General features: G+C 49.0%; 5 protein-coding genes across 5 annotated transcripts; 2 read left to right on the forward strand and 3 right to left on the reverse strand.

Annotated features, from left to right (window-relative positions):
• Positions 1 to 6,179: 6,179 nt before the first annotated feature.
• Positions 6,180 to 6,884, forward strand: BROUX77_006852 (uncharacterized protein; the record flags this gene model as incomplete). Its single annotated transcript, XM_073751882.1, has 1 exon — positions 6,180 to 6,884. One exon carries the CDS (start codon positions 6,180 to 6,182, stop codon positions 6,882 to 6,884), a length of 705 nt encoding a protein of 234 aa, XP_073602999.1.
• Positions 6,885 to 10,157: 3,273 nt separating this feature from the next.
• On the reverse strand, positions 10,158 to 12,899 carry BROUX77_006853 (uncharacterized protein; the record flags this gene model as incomplete). Its single annotated transcript, XM_073751883.1, has 2 exons — positions 10,158 to 12,354; positions 12,412 to 12,899. 2 exons carry the CDS (start codon positions 12,897 to 12,899, stop codon positions 10,158 to 10,160), a joined length of 2,685 nt encoding a protein of 894 aa, XP_073603000.1.
• A 424-nt stretch (positions 12,900 to 13,323) lies between these two features.
• BROUX77_006854 (uncharacterized protein) lies at positions 13,324 to 13,739 on the forward strand (the record flags this gene model as incomplete). Its single annotated transcript, XM_073751884.1, has 3 exons — positions 13,324 to 13,374; positions 13,473 to 13,576; positions 13,667 to 13,739. 3 exons carry the CDS (start codon positions 13,324 to 13,326, stop codon positions 13,737 to 13,739), a joined length of 228 nt encoding a protein of 75 aa, XP_073603001.1.
• A 391-nt stretch (positions 13,740 to 14,130) lies between these two features.
• On the reverse strand, positions 14,131 to 14,909 carry BROUX77_006855 (uncharacterized protein; the record flags this gene model as incomplete). Its single annotated transcript, XM_073751885.1, has 4 exons — positions 14,131 to 14,304; positions 14,364 to 14,410; positions 14,614 to 14,646; positions 14,708 to 14,909. The coding sequence occupies 4 exons, from the start codon at positions 14,907 to 14,909 to the stop codon at positions 14,131 to 14,133; spliced, it is 456 nt and encodes a 151-aa protein (XP_073603002.1).
• A 966-nt stretch (positions 14,910 to 15,875) lies between these two features.
• BROUX77_006856 (uncharacterized protein) lies at positions 15,876 to 17,949 on the reverse strand (the record flags this gene model as incomplete). The annotated part of the gene is made up of 5 exons (XM_073751887.1): positions 15,876 to 16,117; positions 16,174 to 16,435; positions 16,490 to 17,776; positions 17,837 to 17,865; positions 17,928 to 17,949. The coding sequence occupies 5 exons, from the start codon at positions 17,947 to 17,949 to the stop codon at positions 15,876 to 15,878; spliced, it is 1,842 nt and encodes a 613-aa protein (XP_073603003.1).
• Positions 17,950 to 18,141: the final 192 nt, after the last annotated feature.

An 18,141-nucleotide genomic window follows, 5' to 3' on the forward strand; every position in this document is an offset into this window, starting at 1 on the left:
GATGTCGATGTCGATGGCACTGGTGATAACGGCGATGGCGATGGCTGCACCAAAGAGTCACTGTGGTCCTCTTCGTGTCCTGCAACGTGATAGGACAGCGAAAGGCTGCAGCAAATAAAAACCAGGGAAACAGGATGGTGATAACGATAAAACAGAAACGAGACCAGATTAAGAAAAAAAAAATAAAGCGGTATAACGTACCAAAGAGTTTGATTCGCTGGCGATAATCGCTTTTTGGCTCTGTTTTAATGCTCTGGCTGTCCCCTTGCGAATGGGATAGATTGATTGGTTGTTGAGGGGGAAAAAGACAAGCAAAAGATGGAGGACGAGAATGCGACAAGATGATTTGAGGGCTTGGGAGGCGGGGGGGAGGTCATAGCTATATGGGCATTTGGTGCAAAGTCCGGCGACTTATCGGGTGAACACTGTCGACGCACTGTAATGGCCGTAAGGAAACTTTTACACACTGTTACTTTACGGGTATTAAGCACCGTGTATATCAAATACACACTGTTTCTTGGGGTACTAGCACACAGTGCCCTGATTGCATAGCACGACTTCAGACAGTCGCGTTCTGGGGGAAAGAGGGCCCCAGATGTTCCCTGTTCTGTCTGCATCAGTCTGCCTGTCGGCTGGAGGCAACTTCCGATTCTTGACCGTGTATGACAAGCCCTATTTTCCTTCACTTTGAGCTTTCTTTTTTGCATTGCTTTTCTAATTTCCTTTTTTTTTTTCTCTAAGTTTCTTCTTGGTCTTTTCTTCTCTATGCTCTTTTTCTCATGCCGTGTCACGACTTTCTGTTGATCTCGCAAAACATGAAAATCCCGCTCCCTCTTCTCTTCCATAGCATTCATATGCGTAAAGTTTTCCTGCCGAGAGACATTATGCACGTCCCTACGCACGCACTCTTTCAAATATCGGCACAAGACTTGCAACCTCTGTGTTGATTTTCTTTCTGCAGGCACCACGAAAGAGTCCACCACGGACAGAGGGCCAGCATCCAGCCATTCATGTAATATGGCTGGCTCTCTGCATCTCCGAATCGGGCTGTGGTCAACTACGTGCCAGTAAACATCTTCTAAATTTAGTGGGTACTCTCCCAAGAACCCTGTGTTAGTCTGACCCGCCCTGCATGTCTTTTGGGCAGATTCGTCAAGGGTTCGTCTTTCGTGCTGCCAACTCAGCCCGACTAGATGCAGCCCTCCTCCCAATATGTGCGCCCGTCCGCAACATCTTGACTGAGTAATGACGTCAACCTGGCTCTGTGCCGTCCTCTCTGCTTTGTTGTTTCCGCAATAGCACTTTGTCAATTATGTGCAAGGTTCTGGAGCCCTACAACATCGACAATGTGTGGCAAATTCGACGCTGCGACTCTGGTCCTTTCTTCACCACCCAGAATCTTACCGACCCACCATCTTCGGCACGGGATACTCGATCAAGCAAATTGACACACGGTGCAGATTCCACAGTCACACAGGTCTGGACTCGGTCAGGGAAGGAAAAGAAAGAAAAAGGGACTGGCTATGCGCAGGACACAACATGCCATGCTGCAACTCAGTCAACCTTAGGGTCTGGACCAACCTTCATTGGTCCTGATAGACCCACTCAAAACCAGCTGTCGACATGGCCATTGGCTGCCTGCTACCTAGCCCCGCTCTAATGGAGAACTGTGATTGGCTGGATGGCAGAGGCAACTGGAGAGGAGCGCGCCAATTGAAGTCAAATGCAAAATAGTAACATCACAAAATTAATAAGTCATGATGTGTGTGCATGTATGGTTGGGTATAATGGTAGCATACAAAGCAATGCCAATGCCTCCCAAAACTGAAGCGAAGAAAAAAACAATGTCGAAAGCGGGGCTACAGAGTCATGACACAACACGAACCTTGACAAAGCACAGGTACACTTGTGTTCGTGTACTATCTATTGAACAACCTCACACTGCTCAAGGAGCCAACCAGCAGTAGTTACAGCATGACCAAAACCAAAAAAGAAAGAAATCGCGACATATGACAGTCTGCTCATCTTCACTCCGCCTGTTGTCTCTGTCCATGCATCTCTTCACTTTTCTGCTTTCGTTTGGCTCTGAGGCCCTCTGGCCGTTTCAATAGCCATCTTTTATTATTTCTGCGGCTAGATACCGGGTTGTGATTGGTGGAGAGACTTCCTTCTTGCATAGATGCAAGAGGTTTCCGTGCCTCAGAATGTGCACCGATTCTCTTTCTGTCTTCCTGTCAGACTCTAGCAGTATTAGTACTGTGTAGTTATTGATTGCACAAGTTAACTTGGAGCCAGCCGAGGTATTCCTGGTACCCTTGAACAAAAAAGAAGCCTGAGGTTGTGGAACTACTTGCTTTGACGCTGGCCTGTCATGCGATCCTATTGTCCATCTCCTTCAATCTGCCTCCCCGCTCGTCCAATCGAGTCCGTGCCTTTGTTTACCCGGCTTGCTCGGCTATTTTCTTTCTCACTTGTCAGCAGTGGCAGACAGTACTATTAACCCTGTTGAAGAACTGTATTGGGAATGTTGCGTGATACTAGGGTTCGTCCGATGGCCAAGGAAGCCATCGGATTCTTGTGTCACGGAGCTAAGGTGTGGGATGTCGCCAACAGAGTTAAATATATTCGTATAAGTACTGAGTTGATGGAAAGATAACTAAACAGTCTATAACATGTGGCAACACTTGCGGCAGAGACGACGCTATCTGGAGCTGGGATAGAAGAGTATCTTGACCGTGCAGCTTTATTCAGATTGTAGAATGGCAATGTGAAATGTTGTTTTCCACATACACAATTATGTACTGGAGCAATCGGATGAGAAGAAATAGATTAGATATCAAGGAAACCATGTCCTAATGTTCATTGAAGCAATGTTGGATAAATAGATATGTACAAGCGATATGCATCTCAGGCGATGACGATGCCAGGCGGTCATGTGAGAGGGAGGGATGACTCGATACTATGAGTCTACCTATGTGCTTATAACTGAGCGGCTATACGAAATATCGATGAGTAGCTACGCGCCTAGCGTAACCAGCTACAAATTTAAAGAGTGGTGTACCTGAACACCAGTAACTTCAGCAAATGTTGGCCACCCGATGGGGATAGGACTTTCAAAGAGATATCCAGTCACGAAAAACTATGTGAGATGAAGTATGTCAAGCCTCTTCATGGTCCAAACCTCATATTGAGGGGGCTTACAGTTGCCATTAAATTCCGTGGATAGAAACGAGTTCCTCGAAAGTTGGAACATCCCATAGGCAGGATCAATGCCTGAACTTTGAAAACGAGGTACACACTACTGACCACCAGCCACCAACCACCGACCATGACCTCCGAATTGCAAAATCGTTGTAACCAGAGCTAAGAATATTGAGAAAAGCGCTTCGGTGCTCAAGCGCCCCAGTAAAACAAGATGAACACTCCATGATGACTCGGAGATACTGGTGGGAAGTGATTGATATGTATACGCGCACTCTCTGTATTCTAGTCAGAAGCCTTTGGAATACATTTTGTAGAACCAACTACAATGTGGAAAGAGCAACTGAACCAGTGGATATGAAATTGATATCAGCACTCGCTCTAAACTTAGACCAAGCATTGAGATGTCGTCAAGAAAGATGTCGCCAAGTTACACAAGGTCGGACTAGACAAAAACACTACGAGGAAAATGGAACTATTGTCCTGATGAATAGATAGTGTTGTTGAAACTACAAATAGCTCATGAGAAAAGGCTAGGTGGATTACGAACCTATAAGGTTCTGACACGTGGCCTGAAAGCCGGACGACCTACTTGATAGACCTCACATTCACCAGAAACAGATGAGTTGGAAACCACATGGATACTTTATTGACAAAGTTGCGGTCTGGATGATATGTACCATAATCTGATTTACTGGAAGATATACTGAAGAGCTTGGGAGTGAGATTGAAGCCCAGCCCTTTATGTTTTGATCTCACAAACCTGTCTTATTGCACCGGGCCGTGAGCGCACCTCGGCGGTAAATGAAGCGCAGCAAGCTGCCGGCCAAGTAGACGCCAATTCAAACAATGCCGGCGAATAACAAGATCCCAGACATTCATCGTAGTGAAGTGTAAATAAAAGGCAGGAAAGCATTTATCCTGGGTAGCCGCGCGTGTATTGCTGCTTCCACCTGTCTGTCTTATCCAATGTCGAAAGCCGCAATGCCGGTGATGACTGGGGGATGGCGCGTGTATCTCAGGTTTCTGCATTGTCTGGCCGACGGAAACTCATCTCGACTTCGCCATAGGCTTTGGAGACATCGGAGAGGATGCAAGCAGCCGATGAAGAAAGGCCCACGATGAGTGTTGGTGAATGAAGCATGTATGTATGTACATATGAAGTGATATGTACTTAAATGCAGCCGGGCCACCGCAACTTTCCACTTTGAACTCCAACACTGCCCGAAAGCTTCCAGGCTCCCAACTTTACCCTCTGCTTCTCATTCTCATACTTCTACCCATTAGCACGCAGTATCATTGTACAGCTCTTGCTCACATAGTTCCATCTTTCAAGACTGGCATCTTTGCGAGCATCCCGACTGGAGAGCCGACCACCGTCCTCCACCGCTCCTACTTCAACATAGCCTCACCGTCTTTTCGCCGGTAAGTTCTCGATGCCCTCTCAATCATCCACTACTCCACCAGCCTCCAAAGACGGACAACTGGTCATCCAGCTTCGTGCTTGGGCAAGGCTCCGCGCCGCTGTCAGTGTGCTCTGATTGGCCGGGCTCTTTCAGCATACGGACTTTCTGCCTGTTGGTCCAGGCGACAGCAGCATCGCAACCAACAGCAGTGCAACCATGGTGATGAATAATGGATCCAACGTGCATCGCTCACATTTTCCTGTCTCCATCCAGCAGAACAAGCTCTTTTGCGTCAACTCTCACAAACCGAAACGCAGCATCACAACTGGCTCAAAGGTTCACATAGCTTGTACTTTAGCGCCTGGAGCACTGTAAATCAGCAACACGCCCCCGCAGAGCCCTGTTTCTCCATTGGCTTAACAGACCTTACGACTGCCACAGAAGTGGACACAAAGCGTTTGCCTGGGCATTTTAATTGGCTACGACAAGTCTGAAGGAGCAACCTGGCCCAAGCCTTTTTATTTGCACCCCCAACAATCCATCCGTGGCAGGTCCCTTGAAGCGACAAAAATAACAGGCAAGTGCAAAAAAAAAATATGTGATGAATTGTCAAAAGCAGGAGGAGAGTGTCATTCGGAGCTGGAATGGAAAGAGTACCTACCGTTTCTGATTGACGCATGCCTTCCCTTTCATCTCCTACTTCCACCGGCTTCCATTGATTGTGGGGTGTTCTTGCTGCGTCTTGTTTTCTGGTGCCCCTCATTTTTGACTTCTCATCTTGCTCTTCTCACCTCTACAACCAAGTCTTCTACCCATCACCGCATCTATTGCTTGCCAATCGTCTCGCCGTTTCATTGCTCTGCCTTTTACCATGATGCAGCTCGACTAATTCTCCTGGCTCTCCCGTAGAACTTGCAGCTAACCTTCTCTTCGATCGATACCAGACCACGCAAGAAATCAAACCTCCGCTCTGCTCCTCTTCGACTTCTCTTGTTTGCCAGCTCATCCGAGTCGTTCTACAAAGAACAAGAAACATTTTGCATAAAACAAGTCTTTCTGTTCGCACACCCCTCCCCGGTCACAGTCTTTCATCTCCTGCTCTTTGCCGCCAAACACCCCCCGGAACACCATCCAGACCCCAGGCCAGGCTCAATCCAAGCAGCAGCGCATCGCTCCTGAAAAGACTTGGACGTTTGCTATTTGCCCATCTCATCTGTAACCATCACTTTCTTCTGCATCTACCAACGCTTGTCTCTCAAACAGTGCTTCCTTCGTTCCTTTGGACTAGCACACATCGTCTTTCTACGCGCTTGTCTACTACTACCGGCCGGCTTCTACTGGCTGCTGTCACGTACCCACTCTTTCCACCTTGCCTGTTTCCTGCTTTGGCTCTTGATCAATAGCAACACTTAAGCGAGTCGGCCCTCGATTTTTTTTTCGTCTAACCCGGAAGCACGTCTTTGTTCACTTCTTTCTCTTTGCCTTTCCGGTCTTAAGTGCGCACAGTAGTCATTTTTACTACCACCGACTACTCCGCCTTCTTCAACACCACCACATAGACGACTCGAAGCCATGGCCACTACTTGTAAGCCGAAGCTGCCGCAGCTTTCAACACCCGTCAACAGCAAATTCCCTCTCTCAGTCTCCGGCCCCTCCCCTCTATCTGCGAATCCACTGTCCGCGAATGATAGTGGTCGCACTCCCATCAGCCCCCCCTCAGCCTATGTCGAGTATCTTCGAATGTGGTCTTTGAATTCGCCCATGACTGCTCGGCCTTCGGTTTCTGGAAACACCACACCATCGACATCTAACTCTCACTCTGATTGCTCGTGTAAAGCCGCAGCCTCTGCAGCGATTGCAGCTGCTGCCGGTGAGGGCAACAGCACAAAGAAGGAGCTGGGCCTTAAGACGCCTCTGACGGCCCCCCAAGTCCCCCCAAGTCCGTTTGCACGTATTCCTATGTCTGCTCCAGCCAATGGTGCTTCATTCCCCAGCTTAAAAGTTCCACCCTCACCATCAGTTGCACTCTCGCCCTACCCAACAGATTCGCCTACGAGTGCCATATCGGCTTCTTTCAGTGCTCGCTCAAATATCAAGTTCGACTGGGATTTACCTTTGACTGCCGCACTCAAGTCTCGATCCGCCGCTGCAGGAGATTCTCGGAAGCAACCTTCCCGAAAAAGTGTCAGACACATCCGTGAGGTGGTTACGAGAACAGTGACTTATACTCCTCGCATGAAGCCTGCGCCCAAAGGCAAGCGGAAGAAGCTGGAGTGAATAATGTTTCTCCTCCAAGACTTAGCTCTTCTTGACTTTGCTGCCTAGACTCGTTATGTGACTCGATGCGTTCCAGGCCATCGAGCAAATAGTGTCCGGGCCAATCAAATACTACCGATACGATTTCCATGACCGACTGCTTTGATTTTCAAAATTTACATATGGTTTATTATGTACTACACTTTGTCGCCCTTTCGTTTCAATACTTGCTTTCCCACTTCCGATTATTCACTTTGGAAGGCTTTCTAGCTCTTGGACGCCTATCCTCAAGATCTCAGCCTGTCTAGCCCTTTCGCCTCTCCTTTTTCGATGTCTTCGTTTTTCTTTCGCTCTCTTTGGCGAATCGCTCTGAGTTTTGGTTACCGCCTGTCAAACCTGATAGACGCTCCTAAAAATAGCACAAAATGCTAGTCAATGTGGCTGGCTATGCTAGCCTCCACCCGGCTCTCTACAGGCCTTCGAATTGGCACACCAGCAAACTGGCTTCGACAATCCCACATGGACAGGGAGAGCGAGCTACAAGGGCTGTTCATTCTGGTTGCTCACTGTCGCAGATCACCTGGCGGGTCATGAAGACGAATGATCCAATGATGTGGTACTGCTACTACCACTCTTAATCTTTTCTCAAGGGGCTGGCCCCTTTTGGTCCGAGCTTTTGCAAGAATGCAGGGCAAGGGGGTAGTTCATTATGCCTATCTGAACCGGGGAGACCCAATGGGGTCGTTGTTCATGTTTGAGCATAGAACAATGGTTATGTTCCCCCTACTCTTACCAAGCACCGGGCTATCTGGATCAGCCGACCTTATATTGTGTTTTTCTTTTGTGCACGGTGTTGACTGGTGTTTTTTTTTTTTTTCATTTTCATTTTCATAATATCTTGATCTCTTGTTGTTGGGCGAGAGCAGTCTTTGGAACAGGACGTTGCCTTGATGAATCTCACGAGATATTGTTTCAAATCTATGTGACACTTACACCTGTGTTTCCTTTTGTTTTTTTTTCTTCGTTTGCGGTGGGTATAAACTAGGTCATGTCATTAGCATTTGACGATTGGAGTTGGATACGGTTGAATACAGCAGTCTCTTTTAGGTGGAGATGAAGATACAGAATTCTATTCGCACAAGAAGAGACATGCCCAAACCTCTCGCATTGTGAACTGTAAAGACTTCCAGACTAACATGTTGCACAGTCTGGTTAGCCGCAAAGACAATCAACCATACTGAAGCAAAGTTCCGTAGTTGATTCTCGTTATCCCAAGGGTTTCTTTTGTCCTTGACACTTTTGGTCTAGTGGACGATCATTACTGGGACTGTTTGTTAAGTGCCTTGGCCGCACATGACCGCACTGCAAGGCGGCCTACTTGTACAAGTAGTCTATTCAAGTTCGACGAACCGGGTGTGGTGGACAGGGGGAATAGTAGTCATCACAGATGCAAAGTGATGAAGGCATGCACAGCTGGACCGACAAACATAGACTATCAAACGACCCTCCGAGGAAGCACAACAGCCCTCCCCCCCTCTTTCTCCCTATCATCAGCCAGCCGCCGCTTCTGTCGTCGCCGTCCCCTGTGTTTCAAGCCAATCTACACAACAGTGCTCTTTGTCTGCCCTGTTCTTAGTGAATAGCCCGGCTGGACGTGTGTGTAGTAGCTGTACTGGCACCCATATCAGAGGGGGTTTTTCTTTTTGAAGGAGGGGGCGTGTGTATAGCCTAAGCGAAGAACAGGGCAGGGCGCCTGGATTTTGTGTTGATCCTTTTTCTGTATAACTACATATTCCGTTGGACGTCGTCCATCCAGTAGATGTCGTAGCTAAGCGCCGGGCGAGGAAGAGAGAAGAAAAAAAGAAATAAGGAGAGCAAAAAAGAAAAACACGGGGGTGCTTGTGGTTTGTGTTTGTCTCCTGTACCGTTTCTGTTTTGTTTTTGTGGTGGTTATTTGCCAGGTCAAGTCACCATCCTAGGTCCGCCTGATATATTGTTGGCTTTTCTTCTTTCAACACTTTGTCTCTTTTCACATGCTTAATGTTTTGGTTGATCTTTGAAGGCTTGCACTCTTGTTCTTGTTCAAGGCAGGGGAGCCGTCCTGTGATTGGCTGCCACTTGTGGGTGAGACAGGTGGGGCCTGTAGACAACGACTTAAGCGCCTGATGGGCTTCCTTTAACTGGCGATGATTTGGATGCAAGTGAAAAGTACGAAGAGGATAACAGCGATGCGTTCTTGCATCAGCTGTGTGATTGTGCGATTGTGCTGAAGATGTGAAGAATACCTCTGGTCCTTTTGGCCCTGGATGTGTGTAATATGGACCGAGACCAAACCAAACCCCCCCTCCGACTACATGGAGAGCACTGCAGGGGCGACTGGCTTGCCATGCGCAAAGAGGGCCTTTTCTTTTTTCGTTCCATTGTTCTGTCTCGGGGGCTGTACTGTCGTTGTATGAATGGACAACGCGCTGCTGCGCATATAGATATCAGAACGAAAGTAAAACTGCGGACGGAGAGAAACAGGAGACGACGCTAGGACGGCAGTCCCACGGGGAGAAATAAGAGGGGAGACAAAAGGAGAAGAGAGGGAGCGCGAAGCAGAGGCCATGGACACAAAGGAGGGGCGCGAGGAGCGTTGTGACATTCTTCAGGCTTGCGTTGTACCGGAGAGAGAACCATGTGAACCAGTGGCTACAGGGCATTCATTTCCTGATGCTAGGTATTATTCTTCTGTTTGCCTTCTCTTCTGTCTTCTTGCCCACAGATAACCCCCTCCCCGGCCTCAGGGTCCCAAGTTCATGGGTGGGCCGGTTCCAAGGCCGCGGTCCTAAGGCCAAGTCGAATAGAACGAGGAGACCCTTGCTTTGCCCCCATCTCACAAGGTTTTGTCTGTTCTCTCTTAGACCCTCCCTCTCTCATCGGCATAAGTATATACACACAAGACAGAAAGCGAGATAGACTCTCATTGTTCTAAACTTTCTCGCTGCGGGGGTCGTTGTCTCGGTCAATGGGCTGTCGCTTCCCAGGGGCAAGAGAGAGAAAGGGGGAGAAACACAGTCCTCTTTCATTTTCCCTTGTCAGTAACCTGGCAAGAGAGAAGATAGAACAGTGCCCCCTATACAGAGGAAAACCCGCCTGCTTGGATCTACCAAAACTTGGAACCCTCTCTCCCGTAAATCCATGTCTGCCCCCCATGATCTGTAGTTTCCCTTCCAGCCAATGATATCCCTAAATCGCCTCATCTCTGTCACAGGAACGTCCTTTTGCCACTCCTACACATTTGTGACTGCGACTCTACTTGCTGCGAACCTCCCGTGCAAAAGTCCGACAGACAGCTACTGGAATGCCTGCCCCACCCAAAACGTGCATCCACAGGCGCTGCGTATCGCTGACACGGTCACCCGCGCTCTTAACCTCAACAAACATGCACTCACCAGGCGCATCCGTCTCCGTGTTGTCGTCGTCGTCGTCATTGTTGCCACTGCCACCATCTCTCTCGCGCCACAGCAGCAGATCCGGCATCCCGCTGCCGCGCATGCGATAGTCCTGCGCAAGCACCGTACACACCATGGCCAGTGCGGCAGGTGGGAAGCACCGTACGAGCTGCTGGATGTCCTCTGCAGCAAAATCCCAGTTCAACCCAACGACACTGGTGCGGCGCGGGCGCTCCCGGGCGCTGACGTCAGCGACGAGGTCGCTGGCGCCGCCGTTGGAAATGAGTGCGAGCCGGCGGTTGATTTCGCCGGCCCGCGTAGCGTAGAATGTATCAGAGAATAGGTCAAGCGGGCAGTTCTGAAAGGCGGTTTGGAACACGTTGGGGACTGGCAGGAAGAGAATGTCGTAGAACAGGTATGCAAACAGTGTGCGCACAATCCCGCCTTCGGCATGATATCCTTTCCAGCCGCCGTGGGCTCGGTACCAACTCAGAGACATTTCTTCCACAGTCACAATAGCAGTTGGATCACTGCCATGTAGGTCAAGCCACAATGTGCGTGTACTCTTGGTGGGTTCAACCCCGCTGCCTTCTTCCGCCTCAGGCTTCAATTGGATGCCTTGTACTGTATGTTCAAGCGGACGACGAAAGCTGACATGTCCAAAGTCATGTTGGAGTCTTTTTGGGATGCGCAGTTGGCGCTCTAGCTTTATAAGTCGCTTCTGGAGATCATAGTGAAAAATGACATGACAGTCATTGTCCTGTAACGCCTGTTCACATGTCTCGGCGGCTTTCTTCTTCCACTTCTTTTTCAAAGCCTCAGACTTTTCAGTCAAAGTCTCTCCCGCTGCCAAATCCACAGCGTGCATGTAATGCTCCTCGAGAAGAGCCTTGCGTTGATACCACGATCCTCGCCGGGCCCTATGAAAGAGTCGCTGTGCCAAAAGCTCAGTTAAAAGGCTATGTTCACGGGCATAATTCTTAAGCCGTCCTAGAACAAATAAACCTTTGTGGATGATGCGTGTGTATATATGTGCCGGTATGAAGCGCCGTAGATAAGCGCCTTCCCCGGGCTCAAACATCCACTCGCGCTCTTGTTCTTGCTTGAGAGATACCTTCCAGGAATGATACACCGAGTCTACGATTTCAATAACACGCGAGAACTCAGAGCTTCCCACTTCGAGAAGTGCGTCAACTTCAGATTCTAGACACAACGCTGCTTCAAACTCTATGACATTGGCACGTGACGAAAATATCGTCGATGACCGATGAACGACATATTCGGGGAAGTTTCGTCGCGAAATCTTGGCCAGAATAATGGTAGTGAGTGATTTCTCAGTCCATTGTGTAGACCGGTAAAAGACAAGATGGACACGCTGAAAAAGCTTCGCGGTTTGCCTCGAAAGCCGGATACATGGTCCAGTGACAGCCATGATCTTGTCCAACATGGACTTTTTTCGACAGCTAGGTGCTTCCATAGAACTAATTGGTGAATCGGACTTTTTATCAAGACCACTTGAAGAGCGCCTGGAAGTGACTCCCATGGACAACAAGCTAGACTGTTCTCGGGTGATCTGTATAATGCTTCGACATAGCTCAGACTTGCTCTTCCCAGATGCCTTGGTTTCTTTGGCAAGCGCCTTGAGCTCCTCAAGATTAAGCAAGACTATGGCGTCTTCAAGAGCAGTAATGTGATCCACGGAAGCATCAATGAACGTGAAAGAGGCCCCATACTCAACGTCTTTCATGAAGACAGACTGGCTGCCCAGTTGCATTTTGGTTTCGACACTGGGTTTTTGCTGAGTGCAGCTCGACGTGTTGTGCTTCACATCCTCGGGTTCTGTTTTGCTATGAGGCAATGGTATTTGTGGTAGACTGTCTGGCTCTATTTTTATCTGGCAAGATTTGCCTGGCTCGCTTGATTTCAAGAAGGAGAGAAACGGCCAGTTTCTTTCCAGTACCTTGATAGTGGCCTCTAGATCTGAGATGTCGCTGTGATATCCTAAGCGGGATATACGATGCCAAGCCGCTTCTTTCCTCAAGAACAGTCTCACGTAGCTAAGTCGTTAGTTAGATCACACGCTCAGTCTCAGACCAGGCATATATCCAACTTACAGATATTGTTCCTGATAATCCAACGCCCTCCACTCTCGGAACACTTGCTGCTCCTTGTCGTCAAATAAATGGATCTCGTCTTGAAGCACCGTGTCAAGCGCCAAGTTGAAGGCATCAACATACAAGGAGCTTTCACCCTTGACCCATAGATATCCTGTTGGTGTAGGGTGCTCTTCCTCCTTTCTGATGGCATCTTGAGTCCCTTCAGTCTCCTGACACATAGCACCCACGGGTGGTGTTTCCTCAAGCTGCGCGGAGAACTCCAATGCACTCAGCTCCGTCTCTTCATTGCCGAAAAGAACAGAGTCTCCTGAAGGAACAGCCAAATCAAAGTCGCACTCTTCATCTTGCTCCAGCTTGATAGGAGTCGTCGATGACGCACTGTCTGCTGATTCATTGCCGACGTCACTCAGCCGAGGCTTTTTTGTCGCACGCTTTTCTATGAACCCTCCGCTTGCCCTAGGTTTTCGTATGATGAAGCGATCCATAGATGCTTCAAGTCAATGACAAGGTAGGAAACTTGGCTCTGATTTCGAGAATGGCAAGAAATCACATCTTCGTTGTCACTACCAGCAGTGATTAAAGATATGATAGAGCGTATTTTGCCTGAAGCAAGAAGAAAATCCCATGGCCTTGTCCATGGGGGATGTGTTAGAAATAGGGTTATGCACGCAGCCGGCGCAGCTACCGACTTCAAACCTCTCACGAAGGAAAAAGACGGGGGTAAGGGAAAACAGGGAAAACAGGGAAAACGCGAAATCACGTGCTGATAAAGAGTAGTCCAAAAAAGATTAGGCCTTGGTGCAACCGCCAACAACCGCACTTCATCAACGCAAGAGTACTTCTTTCATACACCTCCTCGCCTTCTACAGCCTAGCTTCACCTGTTATTGATCATCCCGTTGTTTGAAGAATGGCATCTACTCAGGGAGACATCCAAATGGCTGACGCCTCTCCCTTGCTAGTTCGTCACATCCCATTCTTGTGTCCCCGTGGCGTTTGATTGTTTCTCTGTAGACAAGTTGGTGCTGGTGGACTGACCTCTTCTTGAAATCAATCCAGATGACTCCGGCAGTTGATAACGACAGTGAGTCTGTCCGCAAATATCTCAACACAAAGGTCACAGGTGTGTTGATGGAGGGCATGAAAAAGATTGGTAGCGAGAAGTATGTTTTGTTATTTTGCATCATTAGTCGTGCTCTTCTACTTCATATTGAAAGACTCGTTCACCGTTGGGCGCTAACTTGATGATATAGACCAAAGGACCCTCTCCGAGTTTTAGGAGAGTTTTTGCTTGAGCGATCTAAAGAGCTTGAAGAATCAAGCTAGTACACACACTCGTAATCCTCAATTCGGTGGATGGTAACTCAAAGTCACTTTAACCTTTACAAGCATAAAAACATCACATTCACAAACGCCCATCTGTTCTGGGGCGAGCTGGCAGATTACTGGCATATCCAGGTGACATGGCGATGTACGACTGTTCGATAAAACAAATAGGATATATTCATTCATCAGACCTCGTTAAGCATGAACACCGTTAACGCCATGGCCTTGGCCCCAGGACTGTGGGTGAATCCGTTCAAAAAAAAACAATATACTTTTGGCGTGGTTTAGATGTGATTGTTTGAAAAGAGCTTTTTTATTTTCTTTCAAGACTTCCTTTCTCAAGGAGACCCTAATCACACACATCAATTTTTGGTTATTTATGATGGTGCATTTAAGCAACCAGGGTGCTAGCGCTGGCCGACTCGTACTTCCAGTTGGGGGGAAGCTGAGCGACACGGCGGTAGTAACGGGCCAGACGGTGGATACGGGACTCGATCAGAATCAAGTGGAACTTGGCGTCTTTGTCCTTGCGGTTGCGCTCAAGGTGCTTGCGGACAGTGACAGCCTAGAAAACAGTTAATATAACACGATGCTGATAGTTGTCGGGGATATGGAAAAACTCACCTTCTTGATCAGGTTGTACAGGTCCTCAGGAAGCTCAGGGGCCAGACCTATATATTCACTCTGTCAGCCAAAACCGAACAGAGGCCATGACGGGTTGGTCCTCGTCTTGCAACGGAGAAACCACCTTGGGTAAACATCTGTATGACGTATATCCATGTTGCTCATACTCGCGGGATATTTCCACGTTCATGCGTAATAGAGTCGAGGTGAATGGATATCGTCGTTTTATTTCAAGTAGGGGGAATCGTACCGTGAGACTTCAGAATGCGGACAATGCGGTTGCCTGTGTCAAGTTAGCAATTGGGTCCATGAAGCCAAGCGGGTGAGAAAATTGAAAAACATACCAGTGATAACCTTGACCTGGGCAATGCCGTGGGCGTCACGCAGGACGACACCGATCTGGGAGGGGGAAGCACCCTTACGGGCCAGCTTGCAGATCTGGTCGGCAACCTGGTCGGGGGTGGTCTTCTGCCACGCGGGAGCGGTGCGAGAGTAGGGGATTGTGGAGGCAGAAATGCCCTTGCCCTTGCTGTGAAGTCTACCCATTTTGTTGATGTGGTGTGGTCTCGAAGATTGGTGAGAAGTTCGTTAGAGTCGGAGAGAAAAAGAAGTTCAAAGTAGCCCAAACGCAATTCGCAGTTATGGCCTCTACAGTATTTTTCGCCAACAGGGATTGTGACCCACCTTAAATGTGGAGCGACTTGTGCGTTGATATTTTGGCAGGGTCGGCTAATTGTCGCACAATTAGGGCCATGATGACAATGAATTTAATCGATAAAGGGACCCACGTGATCCCTCACGTGTCGTAATAGACTCCAATAAGGCTGCATGGACCCACTCGCGACATCAAAAGTCTCGAGAGGCTGGAGAAGTATCTGCAACTCATCTTTCTTTCCAAACAAACTGCCTTTTTAGACAAGACAGCCTGGGGACGGGTGACGCGCTGGACGCGTCCGGGTCAAATTTTACGGCATGTCAACTAATACTCTCCAGCACATTTATTGCCTCATTCAATCACATCATGTAAGTTACATCTCTTCTGCTTACCTCTAACCTACCTGCTTATGATGAGACTCATTACTATCTGGTACCTATAACATGAAGACCGTTAGGTCTCTTGATTCTACTGTTTACTCTGATACTTGCCCTTTTTACCTTCTTTTAGTTCCGATTCAATTTGGACCTGAAATGCTAACATCTAAAAGTGTAGAGCCGGTGTTGGATTACCAAAGATATAACTATCAAAATAGGGATACTACGAATATAAAATTTTGAATCATTATTGACCATGTATTAAGTGATGTGGTATGACCAAATATGTGAATGATTTTTTCGAGGTTACTGCTATGATGTGTAGACGCTGAGAGATGCGTTGATCTAATCAGTTGATCAAAATGAGTACTATCAAGTATAAGAGCTTGACCATGTTCCACCGTTGAACTCCGGATTGCACTAAAGTAAACAGAAAAAAGAAAGCCCTATGAAGGAATATGTAACCAACCGAGAACCATTTTACCACAAACCCACTTCGAAGTTCTCTTCCGGGAAGAAGGTGGTGATAACTGTACGATCAGAGAACTTCCGGCCGGCCAGTGCCCGCAGCGCCTTGCCAGCAGCTTCCTTAGTGTCGAACTTGACGTAGATCTTGCCAACACCGGGCGACTGCTTTGAAGAGCCTGACGTAGGCCGAGGGATCTTGAGCTCAACGACCGTGCCAAACTTGGAGCATTCGTCTTGGACGTCCTCGCAGATTTCTATAGTCTGTGTTAGCTAATTGGTCAGTGTTCATGGGATTGGCAGTGTTACTTACCCTCGTAGTCTTCATTGTCCAAAAGCTCATCAGGTGTCACCATGTTAAGCAACTGAAGAACACAGGTCTCTTCAGGATGGACAGCGGTGGTTCCGGCCAGCATTGACATGGCGCTAATACCCATCTCGATGCCGGCAACTTGGGTGATTCCACAGCTGGCCTTCTGAACTCTGAGTTTCTTGTCACCCAGCTCCATGCCATTGAGTCCCTGGATGGCAACATCAGTCGCTGAGGAGTCGGCATATTCGCAGAAAGCAACACCCTAGTAATGAAGTTAGCATAGAGGATCATAAATAATAAAAGAGGGTAGACTTACTCTTGACTCCTCGGTATGTCTGTCGCGAACAAGGACAAATGACTTGATTTCGCCAAACGAAACAAGAAGCTCGGTAACCTGCTCCTCAGTAAAGTAGGGTGCTATGTTGCATATGCTGATCTTGTGAGGGCTGTCAGGAACAACATTTCCAACGACACCACGTTCTCGGGAGCCATCATCGATGTAGTCTGGGACGATATAGTCCTTAGGGCGGCGAATCGAGATGCCATCCGAGACACCGTTGGCAGCACCATCTTGAGCTCCACAATCCTCCATCAGAGTCCCATCCAGGGTGAGAGCCACAGTCGCATCATTAGACTCGCGGAATTCAACGATGGCAAAGGTGGCGTCTTTAGACTTTTGCGCCAGAATACAAGGGTCAGTACCCTCAACAACGTTAAGACCATTTAGCTGCAGGTTAAAGAAGGCCAGAATGCTCTCATCCGTTGCCGAGGCAGGGAGATTCGACACCAGAAGACGTTTGCTTTGGCGCGCATTGGTCGGCTTGAGCGAAGCATTGTTGGTAGGTGCGGAGGTTGTGTTGTCCTTGACGAAGGCCTGAAGTCTGGTAAGATCGGGCTGCTGTTGCTGCTGTTGGCGAGGGGCACCCGGGAGGGCAAACATGCCTGAAAGTTTGGCTTGCTCGGCTGCGACATTGTCATAGCCAGGAGGCTTAATGTCCCATTGAGTCATGCGACGCTTGCGCTCCAGAACAGGCACGATATCTGTGAGATCGGGAGTAGGTTCCCGCTTTGCAGGAGGCGAAGGGCTGCGCCGGTCGCGGTTGCTAGGAAAGTCATCGTAGCCGCCGCCACCACCACCACCACCGCCGCCGCCACCGCCACCGCCACCGCCACCTCCGCCTCCCCCTCCGCCGCCGCCACCACCACCACGTCTGTCTCTGCCTCCACGATCGCGTCTACGATCGTCTCCGAAGCCCCCATCACGATCGCGTCTACCCGATCGGTCATCGTCGTCTCCACGGCGGTCGCGTCGGCCGCCGCGATCGCCTCTCTCCCGGTCCCATTCACGGTCTCCGCGGCGATCCCGACCGGAGTAACGGTCTTCGCGTTCTCTTTCGCGGTGGCTACGACTGGAGGAGTATGCATCGGGCTCGTCATCACGGCGACGGCTACCGCGGTGTTCGGGGGATCGGGAGCGTCTGCGCTCTCGGTGACTATCGCGGTCGCGGTCACGATCACGGTCCCGGTTACGGTCCCGATCACGATGGCTGTCTCGGTCACGGTGGCTGTCTCGGTCACGATGGTTGTCTCGATCACCTCTACCCTGCTAGTTGTTAGTACCGGGCTGTGTGCGCATTGTTTAGCAGTGGCTGTGGAAACCTACAGAATATTCCCGGCCACCCTTCCGCGATTCTGTCGATAGCAAGTTAGAAACGAAGCAGCAGACTTGGGCTTGGAAGTACAGATGAACAAACCTCTCGGTGCGCCTTCACCCATGATAGTGTTTTATGCTGATGTAAATAGTTTAGGAGGGCTAACCCGATGTGAATTGGACAACGAAGTAATGCAGAATTAGAATTGAGTCTGCGCTCATGACCTCACGCTCTTCCGTGGCGACCTCGACTTATGGATGATGGCAAGGCTGTAACTTTTTTTTGTGGGTCACTAAAACTCGGTACCCGCATATCC

The sequence above is a fragment of the Berkeleyomyces rouxiae genome, assembly GCF_048999995.1.
Source record: "Berkeleyomyces rouxiae strain 22BRR77 chromosome Unknown BrBRR77_ptg000009l, whole genome shotgun sequence".
Lineage (NCBI taxonomy): Eukaryota > Fungi > Ascomycota > Sordariomycetes > Microascales > Ceratocystidaceae > Berkeleyomyces > Berkeleyomyces rouxiae.